Consider the following 22,787-nt stretch of genomic DNA (forward strand, 5'->3'; position numbering starts at 1 on the left):
AAAAAGAGTAGATAACGATTTTTATTTTGGTACACATGTCACATTGTTATTGAGCAAGCAAAGTGTGGGTCATTACAAATGAAGAATACTTTCCTTAGCTTGATTTGAATCCACGACGTCAAAGCTGGACTTGAACACTTTCATCCCTAACTTGGTAAGATCTCAAATCTTACTAATAATAATGATTGGGCCCACATGAATTATCATATTGGCAATTCAACACCACATCCTTCTAGATTTCAGAAGAACTTAAATAAATAAAAAATGTCTTGACCTTATTCAAGGAGTTGAAAATCTGAAGACCCTTAGTAAAATTTAAAATCGTTCTAAGCTAGACAGGCTAGTCTGACTCTTAAAAAATTGGTTCAACTCTAAGAAATGTGATCCACCAAATGGCTTGTCTAACAACTCTACATTGAGTTATGGAGTGCACAAGCTTTTGTCATACATAAAGAACAACTTGCATTAAATTATATTTTAACCTGTCCTTGTTGACATATCACATATTTTTAAAACTTGAAAACTTTGAGTTGAGATGTCGTATATCCAACGAATCGAGTCAAGTCCGCAACTCAAAAGTCAACTTGAACTTGCCAAATAAAAATGTATTAAATTTACAAATCCTTTAAAAATATGCTTTTAATAATTTAAAATAAATAAAGAAAATTTATTAACAAAAATAATATACATAAGCTGAATAACTTGGTTGAGTTTCTAAATTGACTCGGCTAATTTAAAGAGTTGACTTTACAATTCATCAAGTTTACTTCATAAGTTGCTTGCATCAAGTTTTGAGGTCGAGTTACCTCAAAATCCAATCAAGAAGAAAGGAAAATGTGGGCTCTCTGTTAATATGACCGTTAGGATGTTAGGGATTCCCAAAAGAAATGTATCCCTAGGAAATTGTTTATCCTTAGGAACTTATCTTTAAAGAAATATACTTATTTTCCTCAAATTCGAACGGTCATGTTGATGGAGATCTAGAGCCTCAACCTTTGGATTATTAAATCCACTGTTTGATGAATTGTTCTAAACTGACTGTTCTGTGCTGACATGGCAGTGTCCCTACAATCCTGATTTTTTAAAATGCTGAAGAAACTTTGAAACTGACAATGTTTCACACATTCCTAGCATGGATGTGTGAACAAAACCATGCTTTTCATCAAGAAATGTTAATAAGAAGAATCTAAGATTATGAGCAAACCAATGTGTGAAATGATGTCAATTTCAATGTTACTCTAACATGACTCTAGAATTTTTTTTCAACATACAAAGACAAAAGATTTTAAAAAGGGTTGCGCTGGAGTCACATTAAAAGTGACATCGATTCACACATTGCTTATCAAGTATAAAATTGTCCCAGGAACAGTTTATTGTGAACTTGCCAAAAAGTTCACAAGCATAAACAGAAGATTCGTCGAGATCAAATCATCAATGGAGGAATTATCGTCACAAAAAGCCTTCCAATCATCGTTGGAGCTGAAATGGTGGATTTCGATCTTGAGCGGGAAAGGATACTAAATCAATTGAAAATCCACAACTCAGATAATAACCTTGATTAATTTGTTTGAATTACAAAATATCCTTTTAATCTTTCAATATTATAATGAAGTGAGAGTCATGCAAATCCAAAATCACCCTACTTACTATTTTAAATTATAAAAATTTCCAAATTCTAACGTATTAAACTATAAACTATTATGTGAATTAGATTATCCATCTAAAATTTCAAAATTATTTGCATAAATCTTACAATTATAATGAGAGAAGGTGGAATAGAAGTGGTTCGACATCAAATTTTGGATCTCACAAATGTCCTTTTTCATACAAATTTAATATAATCAAGTCATTTTGGTCAACACAAACAAAATTGCAATTCCGTACTCCTATAATCACGTTTGTTAGTTTTTACAGTTTAAAAAAAAAAAATTACTATGTAACATAAAAATAATTCTTTAATTAATACTTTAAACTACAAACAAACCTTTTCTTATACACGTGGGTTGCATATGCCACCTTCTAGTGGATTATAATCAATTTTAATCGTAGACAAATCCTTTTTTTTTTTTTAATATATGTGCATTTACACATGATACTTACTAGTTGTAATTTAATTAAGAAAAAGTATACTATATCTTTTGAGAGATTCTATTGCCACACCAACTTTTTGCTAACGCCATCTCAATTCATATGTAAATCAACAAGGGAGTTTTTCCCAAAACATTCATAACTTTTGTCCAAATTCCAGTTTTGGTACACTGTCTTTTAATTCTCAAAACATGCATTTCAAGTGAATTCATCACTTTTATAATCATTGAATTTGTTGGTATATCTATGAATTCGTAGATATTAAAATTGACGAACTCACGAATTCGTAGGTTATAAAAATAAAAATGCATATTTTGAAAATTAAAATGAACAGTGTAGCAAAGTCTGAATTCCACAAAATGGAGATTCACCCAATCAATAAAGAAGTAGATACATTTTGGGGTGACGTTAGCAAAAGATGGTGCGGCAATAGAAGCTCTCTTTATTTATTTTTTCAAGTTTAACTTTTAGTTTAGTTGAGATGAGAGCGAGAGGTTGAGAGACACAGTAAAAAAGAACATCCTGCATTAAATTAAGGAAAAATTATTTAAAGGACCCAAACAAAGGGACATTTTTTCTAAATAGTTCCTAAGTTTTTGGTGGTTCCTTAATAGTCTATTTGGTATACTCTTCTTTTCTTAACAGTCCCTAGATGCCATCTCCCACATTTCTCACAATTGAATGCTCTAACCGTTCGAATTCATCGTTTTCATCTAAAAAAATTAGATTTTTAGCATCTCAATCGAGTTTCGTAGACTCCATTCCATCGGAAAAGACTTGAGAAGGAAAAAAGAACACATTTTCAAGGATTTTTTCAAATATTTTGAAGATGTATGTAAAAAATTAAGATAGTTTCCCTTTTTTCTTAATTTTTGGATGAAAATTAATCAAGAATCATTCTTTTGAGTTGAAATCGTCCAAACAAGTCATTATCTCAAGTTTTTAGTCAATCTTTTCATGTATTTTAATTAAAAAAAACTCAAAAATTGAAAATAGGTGGATTTTACCAGTGTCGAGTTTAATAGTAAATAAAAAGTGGTGAATTCGACACTATATAGTGGTGAGTTCGACAATAAAAATTGTGAACTCGACACTAAATAAAAAAGTATCGAGTTCAACAATAAATAAAAAGAGGTGAATTACGCAATAAATAAATAAACGGTGAGTTTGCCAATAATAAGGGACCATTAATAAATAAAAAGTTTGCTACCTTTGTAAAGTTTGTGTATACCTTTTAGAGGTGCCAATAGCAGCTTTCTAAAAGTTTGTGTGATCTTTCTATTTAAAATTTAATTTAATGCAAGTTGGACATATATTGTATGTATTAGCCTATAAGAAACGGCAGATTCCATGGTAATTAGATTAAAAGTTGTTTGCCTTCAAGTGCTAAGTTTCGTGCAACATATAATTAGGTGAGATATATTTTACACCCCAATTCATTGACTGCTAATGAAAATTACACTTGGCACATGCAAAATTAAGACAAAAATATCAAAAATTAGTTTTAGAGTCGTGATCTTCTGACGACCCCTTTACTACCCCCCCGCCAAAACACCCTCCGACGTGACATGGATTTGAACCATAGATTTTTTTGCTTGGGATACACAATTATACATCCCCATAATGTGTAGTTGTGTATCCCTAGGAAAAGAATCCATGATTCTGGCACATGCGACATCAAGGGGCGTGTGTCAGAGGGGGTGTATGAAAATCATTTATCTTAATTTTTATATACAACATAGGTGTGCTATTCCCAAACTGATGGATGACATACTTCCCTTCATTGTAGAAATCTATGCAAGAGATCATCCTCACAAAAAATAAGCCCATTCTAACGCCAATTTATAAGTTGAAGAGTTGTGGACAATCAGCTTTTACCGTTAATTTGTAAACCCTTTATTAAGGCACAATCAATTGAGCCTAATAATCCTATGGTGTTCAGTTATTCCCTCATTAGCTCTATAAACAAAAGAAAAATCAGTTTAATTAATAACTCAAAGTCATCTTTAAAGTTGAATGTTTGTGCATAGATCCACCCCTCGATAGAGGTAGTCAGCGCATCTCAAAAGGCATTTTTGAGGGAGAAGATATCAAACTGTTAACAAGCAATTCAAGCCTCAAATGACTTGATGAAATAGGATTGAGGCAACAAACTCGCATCAAACTCAAGTCTTTGCCAAACAACGTAAATCATATTTTGTTTGTATTTTGATGCAGGGTTTAACACTCATGTTCTTAAGTACATAAATACAATGCTAGTTTTGATACTTTATAAGGAAAAAAGTAGTGAGTTATATATTTACAATTCATTTTTCAATGTTAGTTTTGAGACTTTTGAAGGCTGCAACACCACCAACACCCCCAAAAGAATAATAGAGCATTTCAATTTGAACTAGAATATGTATCCAAATGCAATTGTGCCAATTAAGAAGGGCAGGGAAGGAAAGAGCAAACCAATCACGAATGCAAAGAAGTTAATTTGCAGATTTTTTCATCTACATGAAGATATATGTCCAAATGTTTCAAGACCTTGACATTATTATCCTTATTCTGTAAATTTCTCATGAGATCAAAGCAATTTTATCAAATTATTTGGTCAAAGAAGCTTTTCTTTCTTTCCAAAAAATAGACTGAGCAAGCTGCGACCTTATCATGCTATTCGTGGACCACGTAAACCGATCCTTGGCATGAACCAGGTAACTAAGATCATGGACCCAAATAAATTGAAATCTGATGCAACCACCTAATCAAAGAGAGACCAATGGTAGATATCAAACACCTTGCAACCACCTTACATACTTGAAGACTCCCCTCCAGTTGTTTCCCTGTAGTGTACAAATCCGTATTCTTCTCTTCTGTGGAAATAGAAACTACAAATCAAAAATCCAGAAGAATACCAAATAGATGGACATCAAAGAACAGGACCCATACACAATTAACTCAGTAATTATTAAAAATAAACCTAACATCATAGAAGTTTGACAATCCTAACCATGAAATTTGTGAAGTATATAGTAGGTTCTTTAGTATCATCATAGAATGATACTCCAATCCCCTTTTGGTTTATGCCAAAGGGAGGTATGGCTTCTTCTCTGTTCTCTTCTCCTAGTACAAATATGCTTGAAAAAGTTGCAGAAAGACTAGCATTACATATAAATGAATGGGCCTACATGTTCAAAAGCGAGTGGTAGATCTCCCACGATGCACGTGTATGCCAACATATTCTTCACGTAAATGGCTTACAATCACAGAGCTTAATTAATTATAAATTCAGCGCATTGAAGCAGTGAGATCGTTCAGCTTCGGTCCTCATAACACAATTCATGTAGATTTTGAATAAATTCAGCAGTTGAAAGTACATTATGAAGAGGTTATGTTAAAAGCTAATAACAGTAAATGTTTTTTGAGCAATTTTTTATGAATATTATGAAGGAAAGAATATAGTTACAAAAATCAAAAGATACTTTACAGAGAGAGGTTATGTTAAAGGCTAATAACAATATATGTTTTTTGAGCAATTTTTTTTTATATATTATTTTGGAAAGAATATAATTACAAAAATCCAAAGATAGTAAGATGAAAAGAAAGTTACTCACCAAGTTGTTGGATCGTAGGAGAGTTTCCAAATTGGTTTCACCCTAATCAACTTTTAGAATGAGAGATTGTGAGCTTCAGCAAGTCACTTCCAATGTGTTCTTGAACATTCTTTGAGTCGCTCAACACCAAAGCATTCGGAAACCACAGCTCCAATTCTCGCAAAGTAGAAATGTTTTGAAGAGTCGAAGGGAGCCCATTTAAATACCTGCATACACCGAGAACTACACTCTGAAGGCTTGGCATTGATCCTATGTCGATGTTCCATTCTTTAATACACAAATTTATTAACTTCAAGACTTTGAGTTGAGGAAATCCATCACTGAAGCAATGTAACACATCCCCCACATAAGCATTATTGGTTAACTTGAGGACTTGAAGCTTGTTCAGCATCCCCAGCTTTTGCATTGGATCCTTTAATAGTTGGGTCTTGGATAAGGTTAGCTTCGTGATATTGGCTGAGAATTCAATATTGTCGAGAGAACTCAAGCTTTGATGCGACATATCAATTTTCAACTTCAACTCTTGAAGTTTTTCCAGTACAGAAATATTGTTCAATGCTTGATGGCTCATAAACAGGTCGTAATCCCCATTTATTGCCAATTTAACAAGTTTTGAAAACTTCGATAAGATAAGCTTTGTACAACACTTGACGCTAATGGTTAGTGTTTGGAGGTTACTTAATGTGTTATCACGATCACCAGGTTCAGGCAAAATAACACCACCATTTCTCAAATTTAGATACCGCAACTGTTGCATCTTCCAAATTTCTAGGTGCATATAGTTCCCGCACAAAGCATTTACATCAAGAATTTGTAAGTTCCTCAGGTTGCATATAGATGACGGAAGATTTAGATTGGTCTTACTGCTTAACCTCAGGTACCTAAGATGAATTAATAATTCTATTTGCCTTGGAATACAATTAACAGTTACCGTAAACAAATCCAACACCCTAAGCAATGGGAAGATTTCATAGAGAAAGTTCCAATAATACAGGAAAAACATATGGTCAACAAATTTCTCATCGAAGAGTAGGAAGGAACGAACAGTTGAAGTGGAAGAGGAGGAACAGATGTAACTAGAAGTGTCAGAGTGGATGGAAAGACGGCGCGAGTTAGCTAAGGATGAAAGATCTACATGCCCATGATGAATTGTGAGAAACTTTTCCTTCTTGGCCTCTAAGATGCAAAGTTCCCTTAAAAGGTTGTGAATGACACATGTTTTTACACTCCCATCGAACCTCAATTCTTTAGCTTGGATTAGATTCCTATCAATAAGTTCCTCCAAGTATTCTTCAGCACAATCCTCCATTAGTTCCCCATATTTTGGTTGTACGAATCCCTCTGCGATCCACAATCGAATCAATTGCCTTGCACGGATGACATAGTCTTTTGGAAAAGTAGCAAAATAAAGGAAGCACACTTTCAAATGATAGGGTAGATCAATATAACTTAATGCTAGTGTGTTCATGCATGGATGTATGTGTTGGAGAAAGGAAGTTTCTTCATAGAACTCTTCCAAGCCCGCGTAGCGAACAAGATTGTCAGTTTTTCGAAGAGCACCCGCTAAATCAACAATTGCAAGCGGTAGCCCTTGGCATCTTTCTACATGTTTCTTTACAGCTTCGTCCATGTCTGGGTGGCTATAACTTCCTCCTTCGAAAGCCTTCTTGCGAAAGAGCTTCCAACTTTTCTCATTGCTTAGGCAATGTAAATTGTGAGGAGCTCTATTTGGATTGGCATATAACGCCACTTCCTTGTTACGGGTAGTAATAATAACCCTACTACCATGCAAGTTATTCACAAATATCTCATTCAATTCATCCAACAAGTCGGTTTTCCATACATCATCTAAAACAATTAGATATCTTTTACTTCTTAAGAAGTCGCGAACCGTCATCCTTAAATCTTCATCATTCATCATCTTCATTTTGTGCATAAATTCCTTAGCACTCATTATGATGGCCTGCAACAACTCTTCCTCTTTATAGTCTCGAGAGACAAAAACCCATGCGCAATAATCAAAGTGTTGTTCTACAACCAGATTATTGTAAACTTGTAGGGCTAGAGTAGTCTTACCAGAACCTCCCATGCCAACAATGGGAACAAATTGAAGACCAGGTTCTCCAATATTATTAGTCAATTGACTTAGTATCCTCTCCAGCCCAAGATCCAAATCCACGACAATTGGAAGGGTGCTTTGTGGCCGCTTCTGTGACGATAATTCCTCCATTGATGATGATTCTTTAGCTTGTATAGTAGTTGGAATTGGAACGAGCATGTCTTTGATCTCCTTGACTCTTATTCTTATGTTCTTGAACTTTTTGGCAAGTTCACGGTAATCTGTACTTTGGAAAATCTTGTGCTTCAACTTGAGAAAGAAATTTCCTCTTGCTTGTTGGGTGCCGATAGCCATATAAGAATCAGTAGCTTCATCAACTTCAAGAAGTACAGATCTGAGTAGACTCGCCATTTCTTTCTCTTTGTAGTCTTGCTCGCTGAGTTTCTCTCCAAAATTGTAGAGTAAGTAATTCAGATCCGAATGAAGGAGCACTAGTTCAAGAAGCAATTTTCCATCATGTCTGTCGCTGAGGAGAGGGTCCAGTCTGCTCAACAGAAAACGGATGGTGTCGACTATTTCATGATCTCCCCCTTTCAAGGTCTGCTTCTCAGCTACATGTTTTTCTGATTCGGAGAATGGAACCTTTTTCATGATTCTTTAATTAATCTTCTCAAGATCTGATCTAGTACTGTGAAAATTAAATATGATTGGGAAGAGGAAACCAGACTGTTTGCAGAATCTTCAAAATTTGTGGTGTGAATCCTGATCGATGACTAACGTTTGAGGATCTTTGTAACTGTGAGAGAGATAGAGAGATCAGACAGAGAACAAAAACCAGCCACAGATATATATATATATATATAGAGAGAGAGAGAGAGAGAGAGAGAGAGAGAGAGAGCTTACCAGACATGGCTAAGAGATCAGGGTTTCTCTTCTGGTTCAGAAGCACGAAATAGAGAAACGTGAGAGATGAGAGTCAAAATCGGGATTTTTAGGCGAAGAGAATGTTTCTCTTTTGCAAAGTAGTTTGGTACTTTCAAGCCTTCAAGAACTGCTATTGACACCTCAACTCTTACTTATTACATTCCAACTTTTTAAATTACTCATCACACCCTAATTAAAGATTATAACACACGCATCTAACATTACAAAGCTTTGGCTCAAATTATAATCTCAACATTGCAAAACATTATAAAGAAATTTTCTAAAACATACGCAAATTATGACAAAATTTCAATTCTGGTACACTGTTCATTTTCTCAAAATATGTTTCTCCAGAGAATTTGTTACTTTTATAATTAATGAATTTGTTGATAAATTACCAACGAGATTGTAGGTAACAATAAGTTCATTGGTATTTTATCAACAACAAATTTGTTAGTTATAAAAGTGACGAATTCATTGAAAAATCATATATTTGAAAATTAAAATGAATAATATACCGTAATCAAGATTTTGCCATATTCAGCACACTAAATGGTAACTCATCCAACATTATAACACTCTATTCAAATAATTTTGTAGAAGTTGTTTACAATTCTGATTTGGCTAAATCTTAAATCGAAAAGTAGAAATATAGATAAAAAAAAGAGAGAAAACTTCTATTAGCACCCCAACTTTTACTTAATCTCAACCATTCACTTATTTTCTTATTTTTATTTAGAGTGTAATAAGTAAAAGTTGGGATGCCAATTTTAACCATCTAAAATTTGTTGAATTTTAACTAAATTCCAAGTGATTTAACGGGTTTGGGTCCTTGGAGTGATCCGAATCTAAAAATAGGTCGAATATGATTTGATGTCCCATGATCCAAGTTGGATTCGGGCCAAATATGGATCCATCATTTTTATTCGCCTAGATCTTAAGTATATATTGTTTTGAAAATTATAGTTTTACGTTTTCCAAAATATTTGTTTGCTACTTTCATATAACACAAATTTTTATAACTAAAATGATTATAATGATAAAATAAAATAATATAACAATTAACAAATAAGTATAGAAGAAAAATGTTTGACACATCAAGAATAATTCGACCCAAATGAAGCAATTTGATCGGTTTGGATCCAGATTAAATGAAATCAAAACATTTAGATATGATTTATTTAGTACAATCCAAGTTGAATTTGGATCCATATAAAAATATTTGGATCTGAATACACATATACTCAAGTCCCAGCTGAATTCAACCTATTTTAAGCCCTAGTCAAGGGGGGTAAAATTTTCTTTATCCAACTACAATGGTGAACAGTTGCCAAGTGGTGTACAAGATTCATCGATTAAAGTCAAACAACTCTTAATTTGAATTAAGATGATAAATTAATCTGAAAGGACACCAAAATAGATTTTGACCAATTTAACTTGTAGAAGAAGACCAATAACAATGACAACGTGCATTGATGGTCATCTGCTAGCTTTCAAATGACAAACATGTTAAGCCCACACTATCTTTTACCAGCTGGCTTAGGACCACCTAATCACATAAATTATTTGATGACCATTTTCATGAAAAGTATGAATGGTTACCAAGATCGAAATCTTTTACTATTATAATGAGAGAAGCAGAAGCAGAGTAGAAGAAGTAGAGTAGACATGGTTGGACATCAAAATTTAAATACAAAAGTGGGGGTATTTATTACCACTCAAATTGATTCACCTAACAATGCATAGATGATCATTGATTTTCTAACTGGTATATGGAGGAAATAAATTTATGATTATCTATACATTGTCAGGTCAACTCAGTGTTTGGACCCAATGTCCAATGCAAGTAGTGGAGCACGACTCTTAAATTTAATATGAGTAATAATAAAATGACTCTTCCACATGGCAAACTAGCATTGTGTATCCCGAGGGGTACATATACACGATTCTAGCACATGTCACGTCAAGGAGAGTCGATTGAGTATGCCATGTGAGGGAGTCCTTTTATCACGATTCATTTAATATAGTCAAGGTTATTTTAGTCAAAGCCCCAAAAATTGCAACCCACGACTCTATCACCTTGTTTGGCGAGTGCGATTTTGTTGACGCATAGTGACCGCGTAGTCCTATTGGAGGATTGCTTGGAATTTTTGCAGTAGTCCCTCCCTTTTAATTTTGTTTACAATCCTTATACTTTTTATTAATTAAATTCAAATCCAAACACCATCATTTTCAATTGAAATTGTCATACTAACGTAATATGATTTTAATCCTTATTAAGGGTCTTTTTACTCATATGGATAATGTAGATACCCCATTTTTTGCATCTGCCTAATTCGATAATTCGTCACCTGGTTGTTGTGGATTCTTAATAATGAGCATAAAGAACTCGAAGACTTGTGAATACTGCTTGATTCCTTCTTTTTCTTCTCCAACTCTCTCTTTCCCATGTCTTCCATCTCCATCTTTCCAATTTCTCATAACTACCCATGTCCTCCACCATCTCTTCCTTTCTCATGTTTGATGGTAGAACCACCATAAAAAAGGATCAAGGGAACCATTGAATGGAAGAGAAAAACGTTTTTGGGGCTGTCTTTAAAAAAAAATAACATTTTTTCCAACATTAAACCTACAGTCTTATTCCTTCTTGAAAAAAAAAATCACACATTTTTCTCCATTAACGTCCTCAAATCATTTTTCCCACGTTGAATAGCAATCCAACTCCTTCTTCTTCTCCATTTTAAAATGAAAAAAACCTACAACAATCATCTTCTTCCATTAACATTTTTTCGTCCTCTTCAAACCAAAAAGAAAAAAAAAAAAAAAAAATCAAGAATAGAAGATAACCCCCCAACCATCTTTTTTCTTTCACTCTCTCTATTCTTCTTCCTCTTCACTAGATCTTTTTTTTCAACCATTCAAACAACCTAAAAAAAATAACACTGATTTTAGAGGAAGATTCACACAGCAAACTCGCAAAATCACGACACTACTCATAAGTTATTTCAAGTTTTTGTTGAAGTAATCCAAGCGTCCAAAATCATTCGACAAAGGTAATTTTTCTTTTATTTATTTATTTATTTATTTTATTTTATTCTTTCTTGATTTCATAATTTTTTTTTGTACTCGAATGGATTCGCCAATTTTTGGTATATGTAGCACTAATAGCAATATTTGAGTTCTCGAAGAATTAGTGGATCGATTCATTGAATTTTAATGTTGATAATCAATCAAGTTAATACAAAATTAGAGAGCCGACTCATTGATTTTTTTTAATCGGATCGAGTCATTGATTTTGTAATGATTCAACCCATTGATTGATAATTTAATTGGATCGACTCACTGATTTTGCGATGTTAATGGATCATCTCATTGATTGATAATATTATTGGATTGACTCGTTGATTTTGATACACGTGACGATTTCAAAAATCAAATTCCTTTGATCAAAAGTGTTGAGTCGACTCACTGATTTTTTGTGCACGTGACATTAAAAGTCGATTTCATAGTTTTCATGATGTAACCGAATCAATTCACTAATTGTTGAGTTGACTCATTGATTTTGTGTATATTGAAAGTTTCAAATCAAAATTTTCTATGAAATGGGCACATAAGTCAACTCATTGATTTTGTATTTTTTGGAAGTTTCAAATAAAAAATTTCTATGAAATGGGCACGTGAGTCAACTCACTGATTTTGTGTACATCGAAAATTTAAAATCGAAATTTTTCATGAAATAGGCACGTGAGTCAATTCACTGATTTTGTGTATATTGAAAATTTAAAATAGAGATTTTCTATGAAATGGGCACCTAAGTCAATTCACTGATTCTGTATACATTGAAAGTTAAAAATTGAAATTTTTCATGAAATGGGCACGTGAGTTAACTCACTGATTTTATGTACATTGGAAGTTTAAAATAGAAATTTTCTATGAAATGGGCATGTGAGTCGACTCATTGATTTTACTACACGTGATAATTCAAAAATTAAATTTCTTTGGTTGAAAATGTGTGAGTCGACTCATTGATTTTAATACACGTGACAATTCATAGAATCAAGATTTCTTTGATTAATAAATTGTGAGTTAACTCACTGATTTTAGTATATGTAGCAATTCAAAAATCTAATTTCTTTGATTAAAAATGTGTGAGTTGACTCACTGATTTTAATACACGTGGCAACTCAAAAAATCAAGATTTATTTGATTAATAATTTGTGGGGGTTAACTTACTGATTTTAATACATGCGGCCATTCAAAAATCAAGATTTCATTAATTAAAATTGTTAAGTCGACTCACTGATTTTAATACATGTGGAAATTCAAAAATCAAAATTTCTTTGGTTAAAAATGTGTGAGTCAACTCACTGATTTTAATGTACGTGGCGATTCAAAAATCGAATTTCTTTGATAATAAATGTGTGGGTCAACTCACTAATTTAGTGCACGTGGTGATTCAAAAATCGAATTTTCATTGATAAAATGTCGTCAATGAGCCAATTCATTAATTTTGTGTATATGGCATTAAAAATTGATTTCACATTCTTCCAAATGTAACTGAATCGATTTACTAAATTTTGATACCACGTAAATCCTATAAAATCATGGAATTCCACTACACGATATTCAAGAAATCATGTAATTATTTTAACCGTAGAATTTGTTTAGTAAATCCGATACGATTTGATGATAATTGGACCATAGTTTGACCTTTATATTCTATTTGGAAAAGCTGTATGTAAAGTTGCTGATGCTGAATTAAATTGTTGAAACAGAGAGAGAGTTGTTGTTGCTGTTGCTGTTGCTGAAGGAACTTGCTGAATTAAGTATATTGTTTAGTAACATGCTATCTAATTGTGCTGTTAAGTTGTTAAACTATTTAGTAACATGCTGTCTAGAAATTGCTGGATGAAATTAAAAATAATATTAAAAAAAAGATTATTTATTTGATATAAGTAATAATATGTTAATAATAAGTATAAACATAGATTTAATATTAAAAATAAAAATTCAATTTCATTTTTTCTATACTAACATATTTAATATCTATCAAATAAATAATAAATAATTAAATAAAATTTTACATCATGTATATATGGCATTATAAATTTGTTGAGCAATCTCATCTCGTACAATATTCATATCAGCAACCAATTCATCATCAACTTCATTTGGTGTCGTATTAGATGCGCATCTTCTATCAATGTCAACATTTTCATCATCATATTGTGTAAACCAACTATCAGTAACTTATTGTTGTCGAATAAAATTATGTAAGGTCATCAACACACATACAATACGTATCTAAGTCACAAAAGAGTATGAAGCCATCTGTTTCAAAATCGAAAATCGTTTCTTCAGTACACCGAAACAACGTTCAATAACGTTTCTGCACGAAAAGTGATAATAATTAAACCACTCCTCCTTCGTTCTTAGCCCATTTCCTCTACAAAAATCATAAATGTGATACCGTGTATTACGATATGGTACAAGATATCCTCGCATATTTTGATAACCCGCATCAACCATGTAATATTTTTCTAAGATAATTAAAATATTTTTTTCAATAAATTTAAATTACCTTAATGGATATAAAAATATCAAAAATAAGAAAATAAAATAACATTTCATTACCAACAGGAGGATGTGAGAAATTCAAACTCGGATCACTAAGCGCAGATTGAAAGACTCGCCAATCGTGTGTAGATTGAAAGACTTCCCATCCAGCCAAAACAAAAGTGAACTGCATGTCAAATGAACAAATAACCAAGACATTTTGTGTACATTCGGTATTTCTTCCTGATCGAAATGGTATTTGTTTGTCTAATGGTATCACTGCAGGTATATGAGTCTCATCAATTGCACCTACGCAATCCTGTTTCATTTAAAAGTAAACATTAAATAATTATTATGTTATTGATTATATTAATTCAAATATTGCATAATTAATTACCTTAAACCATGGAAAATATTGTCGATCTGCTAATATTTTTGGTGGTGTGACGCTCAAGTCAGGTACTTTTATTAAGTCATGGGCAAAACTATATAATACGTACAACAGTGATGAAAATATCGGCTTATCGTTTCACCAGAATGTTGAAATCTATCTTGATTATTTCTATTCCTAACATTATACCCAACTGTATATAAAAAAAAATTGTAATTTGCTCTTCAACTCTCACCGCTCTACTATCTTGAAGTAATCATCTATCTCTCATAAAATAACATAATCTATAGAAGACATACTTATCCATACGAAAATTGTCGTAACAAGGCACTGGGTTGTCTGAATCAAATATTTCTCTGACATATGAATCACCAGAAAGTAGTGAAGTTCGACATAGTTGCTTCATTCGTCGATTCTTTATACGATAGTAATGCCACAGTAAAATAAAAAAATAAAAAAAATTTGTAATATCATCCATCTATTATTGCATATATGTAAATCACATGATTATAAACATATAATAATTTATAATTATCAAATCATATAGAGTTTAAATAAAAAATAAAAAATTTAAACACAAATATTTCTACCAGTCATAACGTAAAACTATTAAGTAAAACATGAATTTAAAATTTTAATAAACTAAAAAAATGTCTTCTAACAACTATGATAATAAAAAAATAATAAATAATATCACTATTCTATTATAACATTTAATAGAATTTATAATCATAAATATACCCTATCCTTAAAAGATTATTCATCATAAGATCACATGAGCCTCTTAACTTCATTTTAATACATTCTGATGCAGACATGCGATCAATATCCATCAAGCCAATAAAAATCTCTCTGTTAGAAGACTCTTTGAACAATTTGTCAATTAAAAAAATCCATACTGGTCCACATCGATCCATGTCATGGAAAATACTTAACAGGTTGATGCATGAGATAATAGAAGTGTATTTCTTTGTATTCTGTGTCATTTCTTATTTTTTTCAAATCCATCTCTATACTTTCAGCCATCACACAAAGCATTCTATGGACTTCAACATCGCCCATTTTTGCATTTTTTTCGCATTCACACTTGTGGTAGAAGATGGGTCAAACTCACTCGATTTCTTATGACGTATTCTAGGTATCTCTTTAACAGATTTTTTAATTAGATCAATTGAAGTATTTGGTGTTGACCCTTCATTCACATCATCAATATCTGCATCCAAATCATAAAGAGAAATATGACTATCTTGCAAGATTGAAGAAGACGTCTCGTTTGGGGTCATACAATGTTTTCCAGTTGCAACGGTCCCACCAAATATTTGGTCTAATTCATTTTCGTATTTTAGTGTCTTATATCGAAATTGATTGAAATGTTTATTTAACTGATAAAAGATATAAAATATAATCAGAAAAAAAAAATTAACTAACATATTTAACTTCAATTATCATATGAAAAAAAATTATCAAAACATATGACTTCCATTGTTCATCAGTTGCTTCAAAAGATCATGTATTTACACCCCATCCTAATCCAGATTTCATCATGAGATTCTTCCACTCTTTCCATCTATCCTTCACATAATCCCAACGATGCTTGTATTGAACTTTGGTGTAAAATTTTTTGACTTTTCTTCAAAGATAGTTATAAAATTATCATGTCCTTTTGAAGTTAGACGCCCTCCTCCTTTACCATACTTTTGAACTACTTCAACATAACATTGCACCCAAATTTTATGTGTTGCTGACTCCCAATATGCTTTTACTGATGGTTGACTAGACATTATCTTGATAAAAATTACAAAATAAATTTTAAATTAAAAAAATTAAGAAAAAGAAAATAATAAATTAATCCACATACAAATTTGTTTATGCATCAACTTAATTAAATTCTTGTTCAACTTACTTGTAGACATGTCACCAAGCATTCTAATTAAAAAACTACTCTAACTCAACATAATAAAATATTATAACACTCATTCAAATAATTTTACTAGTTTTTTACTATTAAAAAAAGATTCATATAAAAAATAAAAGAATCTAAGCAAAAGAAAAAAAAAATAAGAGAGTTTCTAATGACACCTCAACTTGTACTTATTCTCTACCATTCACATATTTCTTTATTTATTACTAAGGTTTGCCTCAAATTACAATGTCAACATAATAAAATATTATAACATTCATTCAAATAATTTTATTAATTTCTTACTATCAAAAAAATGTTCATATAAAAAATAAAAGAATCTAAGTAAAAGAAAAGAAAAAAAAAATGAAAGAGTTTCTAATGGCACCTCAACTTGTACTTATTATCAACCATTCACCTATTTTCTTTATTTATTACTAAGGTTTGTCTCAAATTACAATGTTAACATAATAAAATATCATAACACTCATTCAAATAATTTTACTAGTATTTTACTATTAAAAAAAGATTCATATAAAAAATAAAAGAATCTAAACAAAAGAAAAAAAATATATATAAGAGTTTCTAATGGCACCTTAACTTGTACTTATTCTCTACCATTCACCTATTTTCTTTATTTATTACTAAGGTTTGTCTCAAATTACAATGTTAACATGAAAAAATATTATAACACTCATTCAAATAATTTTCTAATTTTTTACTATTAAAAAAAATTTCATATAAAAAATAAAAGAATCTAAACAAAAGAAAAGAAGAAAAAAATGAAAGAGTTTCTAATGGCACCTCAACTTGTACTTATTCTCAACCATTCACCTATTTTCTTTATTTATTACTAAGGTTTGCCTCAAATTACAATGTCAACATAATCAAATATCATAACACTCATTCAAATAATTTTACTAGTTTTTTACTATTAAAAAAAAATTCATATAAAAAATAAAAGAATCTAAGTAAAAGAAAAAAAAATGAGAGAGTTTCTAATGGCACCTCAACTTGTACTTATTCTCTACCATTCAGCTATTTTCTTTATTTATTACTAAGGTTTACCTCAAATTACAATGTCAACATAATAAAATATTATAACACTCATTCAAATAATTTTACTAATTTTTTACTATTAAAAAAATGTTCATATAAAAAATAAAAAAATCTAAGCAAAATAAAAGAAAAAAAAATGAAAGAGTTTCTAATGGCACCTCAACTTGTACTTATTATCAACCATTCACCTATTTTCTTTATTTATTACTAAGGTTTGCCTCAAATTATAATGTCAACATAATAAAATATTATAGCACTCATTCAAATAATTTTACTAGTTTTTTACTATTAAAAAAATTCATATAAAAAATAAAAGAATCTAAGCAAAAGAAAAGAAAAAAAGAATGTGAGTTTTTAATGGCACATCAACTTGTACTTATTCTCTACCATTCACCTATTTTCTTCATTTATTACTAATGTTTACCTCAAAAAAGTTTCATATAAAATCGTAAACCTAAAATAAAAGATCTAAGAAAAATTAAATTGAGATAATAAAAACACGAGTCTTGTTAACGTGTGTCCTAAAGGGGCACACGATAACAAAATACTAAAAACATATATGAACACACTTAGATTTCTTAGGAATATCTTCACATCTCAATGATTTGTTGGACACTAAAATTTTCCAAGAAAAATTAAAGAACACGAAAGTGTTCGCTTTTAAAAATAGAGAGCTTTTATTGCACACCAATCCATATATAAATCACAAAAGAATTGCTATAGTTGGTGTAGCTTTAGCAAAATTGAGTGTGGCAATAATAACTCTCTTTCTAACCCAATCAATTTTTGTGGTTGTGGCGTACATTGGAGTCCAATCTCCTTCTCCAACCTCAAATTCCCTAAAACGAAAAGGCACCCAAAACCAGTCCTCCACCATGTTTGATCTCCGTCACCACCACAAATTATTCACTGCAAAGTGTACAAATCTTTACCATCTCCACTCAAAGATTTATCTTCCTCTCAAGAGAATCTTAATCTCTCCCAAAGTTTCAAGTTTGTCCCAAATTTCTTCATACTTTACAATTCAACTTCGAAACAAAATCTTAATTTTTTTTCCCACTTAAAGAATTTATCTTTCTTTAGTTTTTTTATTATTTCCATTATGATCAAAAGTGATAATTAGAAGATAGAGATTGGAGAACAATTGTCGACTGGAAATTTAAGGTTTTGAATATTGAAAGAAAAAAAAAAAAAAACAGAGGAACCGTTGCTTACCTGACAGAGATGAAGATGGAGAAAGAAAGGTTCTTTATTGTAAGAGAAAGAGAGAGAGATGACGTCAAATTTTTCTATTTTATTTATGCGGAGCCGTGTGATATTACGGAGGCTCGTTAAAGGATTGGAAGTCAAGAGAGTCAGATGATTTTTCCGAATGAAACGGAGTATAAAAAGACTTCTTATCGAACCCAAACACTCAAGTTCCAAAGCCAGAACGAATTTGACGTGATTTTAGCCGTGCGAAGGTGTTTCCAAATAGAGTATTAGTCTTTGAATGTTGATCATAGAATAGTTTTGGATCGCAATAGAGACTGATCATCTTGATCAGACGGGTTCGGTGCCTAACACCTTCCGAAACCCGTAATCTAACCCCTTACCCATTATTCGTGGACCAACCCGATCCATTTTGGAGTTATCTATGGTTCCTAGACCTAAACTAGGTGGCGACTACCTATTCTTTAAAAATCCCTGATTTGTGTAATCGGACCCCTATTCGCTATTTAGCGGCTGTGGGGGGTCGAGGCGATTTCAATAACTATATCACCAGTCCAACACTACCATAGCCCTCTAAATTTCATCTAAAGCCTCAGATAATAATAAATAAAAAAAAAATTCAAGAAACAATTTTTTTTTTTAGCTTGATGTAAGTTTTTGAAAACTACCGAATTTCTAAATAACTCCCAAACTTAAAATTGAAATACAACGATGAAAAATAACTTTTTTGGGGATTTATTTTTCCAAAGTTCATATACTTTTGTCCTCGACAATATTGAAGCATCCGATCATATTTTTGAATGCCACAAGGTGAGCCCAAGGTTAGTTGAAAACAGTAAAATATTTTAAAGAATCATTTTTCCTACTAACTTGGTAAGATTTGAAATCTTAATAAGGATCTTTGAGCTCAAATGGATTATCAAATTGGCAATCCAAAACTAAGATTTCTAATCCTGAAAAAAAAAATTTATAAAAAAAACAAACTATATTGTTTTGAGTGAAAATGATTTCCTCGAAAAATTCAGATAAAAATAATAATAATGAATGAAAAATATTTTTCTAATTAACCTACAAAAATAAAATGAAGTATTTCAACTTTTTACTATGAGAGAGATTTTAAAAGAGGGGCTATTGACAACCCAACTTTTACTTATTACATCACAATTACTTAAATTAATTATCACACCCCAATTAAATATCAAAACACACTCTTCAAATATTAAGTTTGTCTCAAATTACAATCTCATCATAATAAACTATTATAGCACTTATTCAAACAATTTCAGTAGCTTTTTACAATTAAAAAAGGTTCATATAAGTTTGGGAGTTATTTGAAAGTTCGATAGCCATCAATTTTCAAAAACTTGGATCAAGCTCAAAAAAAATATTGTTTCTTGAATTTTATTTTTTTTATCTGAGTTTTTTATGAAACTTAGAGGGCTGTGGTAGTGTTGGACTGGTGATGTGGTTATCCATATGAGTAAAACGACCCTTAGTAAGGATTAAAATCTTACCACATTAGTAAGACAAGTGTTTTGCTATTTCAATTGAAAATGATGGTATTTGGATTTGTATTTAATTAATAAAGAGTATAAGGATTGTAAAAAAAATTAAGATGGAGAGACTGCTGAAAACAATTCTAAGCAATCCTCCAATAGGATTGTGCGGTCACTATACGTCAACAATATGCCCGTCAACAAAATCGCAGTTTTGTTTGGTTTCCAAAATTACAAAAATATCAAAAAAAAAAAAAATTTAACTATATAATCCACAAAAACCCTATAATCAATTTTTAAATTACAAATAAGTCTCTTTTTAATACATATGCATTTGCACCACATGCCATCTTCAAGTTAATTTTAAGTTAATGGAGATGATGATTACACAGAAGTATTATAAATAAGTCCAAGTTGCATTAAATTAAATTTTTTAAAATGTCTTGGCAAAGATTCTCAAAACCCTGATTAACTTCTACCATGTAAGCACACCATCTTTTCATGAAGAAAATTTCATTGTTGCTAGAAATATTTTTACATCTCTGCTGCTCTTTGGCCATTTGATGTCCAAGGTTTTCAATTGTGTTTTTATTTAAACACAATAACAAGGAAACAAGGATAAAAACAAAGGAAAATTACTTAATGGTCATTGGTGGAAGGTTTTCTTTCTAATTAGTCCTTGCCTTTTGGGAGTTAGCTAATAAATAGTCCATTTAGTAAATCCCTATTTTCTAATTAGTCCCTCAACCTCATCTCAAGCTATAATATTTTTGAAATACCGAAACTACCTCTTTTCATCTTCTTCATATACTTCTTTTTTGGATGAAAATCAATCAAGGATAGTTCTTTTGATTTGAAATCGTCTACGCAAGTCATTATGTAAAGCTTCAGAGATCTTTCCGTGTATTTTATTAGTTGGGAAAAACTCAAAAAATGTAAATCGGTGGGCTTTACTAGTGTCAATCTCACCACTTTTTATTTATTTCAATTTTTATTATTGTCGAGCTCACTAATTTTTTAAAAAGTGGTGAGCTCGATGCTAGTAAAACCCACCTATTTCCATTTTTCGAGTTTTTCCAACTAACATACATAGAAAGATCAATTAAAAACTTGACATAACGACTTGTATAGATGATTTCAAACCAAAAGAATCATCATGGATCGATTTTCATCCAAAAAAGAAGTAAAAGAATTGAAAAACCCTAGCTTCATATTTTGTTATAAATTATAGAAATAAAAAAAATACATCTAAAAGTTCAAAATGAGAAGTATATCATTTCCATTCGTCATTCACGATAAAAAATCATTGAAAATGATTGGAATCACCGTTAGAAAACTTAAGTATAAGAAGAAGATGAAAAAGAGTAGTTTTGGTATTTAAAAAATATTATAACCGGAGATGAGGTTGATGGACTTTGAAGAAAAGATGTATTTACTAAATGGACTATTTAGTTAACCCCCAAAAGTCAAGGACTAATTAGAAAGAAAACATTCCACTAGGGACCATTAAGTAATTTTCCCTAAAAAAAATTATCTTTTAGTTGTTGCATTTCTCACTTTGTTATTGGGCACTTATTAACTAAAACCATTTTATTAACGACTTTATTAGTAATAATGTGTGTTGTCCTAATAAATAAGATGATTTTGTCGCATGATTTGTAATTGTTGACCTAATCGAGTTTTATTGACTCGATCAAGATTTTTGAAATATCTTCCAAGTTACCTCATTTTTCAAAACAAAACATTGTGTGGGATGAATCCCAATCGTTCTTGAACGATATTGAGATGGCATCTTAGGTCTGGGATGATATTTAAAACCATGGTTTGGATTTATAATTCAATCACATCTTCAAAAAATTAAATAGTTGAGTACATGCTTTCATCCTCTTGAATTAGGGTTGCCAATAGGTGGATTCCCATTTCAGCTTTTATAAGAACTAGTGTTATGTAAGGTGTCTTGTAGTCTTGCTAGGTCTTGGACTTCACGAGGTAAAATCAAAGGGACATTTTCCGAAGAGGGGGTTCGGGACAGTGCCCCCAAGGAGAATTTTTTCGGGGCATATATGTGTTCTTTTGAGTCGTCCATAGTTTTCTATTTTTGGGAAAAAGATCGGTTTCTCAATTTTCTAGAGATCTCTAGGGTTGTAATCCAGAAGAATACAGTGATTGGATTTTGATCTGATGTGTTAATGTAGCCACACAGTCGAACCACGTAAATCGATTTTTTTTTATTGGTTCGTTATTTCACAATCAGAACTAGAAATATTTCTCAATTTCGGTTATGATCCCTGAATTAATGGAATCAGGTTCTGATTATAATTGTCAAACATTTCTCTTCAAAAGTTTGTTCTCGAGTGTTCTCAGTTCTTATTGATTTTGGTTCTCATTTAGTTTGGTTCCAAGAGACCACGTTTTAATTGGTTTCAATAAAAAGGAGCCCAGAAATGTCTAACCAACTCTGGTTTCGGTTTGGTTCCGATAAAATGAGTGGCTAGTGACACTCTTA

The 22,787-nt window shown here is 31.3% G+C and overlaps 2 protein-coding genes across 2 annotated transcripts in view; one reads left to right on the forward strand and one right to left on the reverse strand.

Annotated features, from left to right (window-relative positions):
* The window catches only part of LOC147396936 (protein transport protein SEC24 A-like), a 99,241-nt gene that overhangs the window by 31,928 nt on the left and 44,526 nt on the right, over positions 1-22,787 (forward strand). The gene's annotated exons all lie outside the window — the stretch shown is intronic.
* LOC147396938 (disease resistance protein RPP13-like) lies at positions 5,685-8,760 on the reverse strand. The gene is made up of 2 exons (XM_086452259.1): positions 8,647-8,760; positions 5,685-8,539 (listed from the first exon to the last, which is right to left on the reverse strand). Exon 2 carries the CDS (start codon positions 8,392-8,394, stop codon positions 5,731-5,733), a length of 2,664 nt encoding a protein of 887 aa, XP_086308385.1. The 5' UTR covers positions 8,395-8,539; positions 8,647-8,760; the 3' UTR covers positions 5,685-5,730.

This window comes from Akebia trifoliata, chromosome 8 (assembly GCF_017979445.1).
Source record: "Akebia trifoliata isolate Shusen 1 chromosome 8, ASM1797944v1, whole genome shotgun sequence".
Lineage (NCBI taxonomy): Eukaryota > Viridiplantae > Streptophyta > Magnoliopsida > Ranunculales > Lardizabalaceae > Akebia > Akebia trifoliata.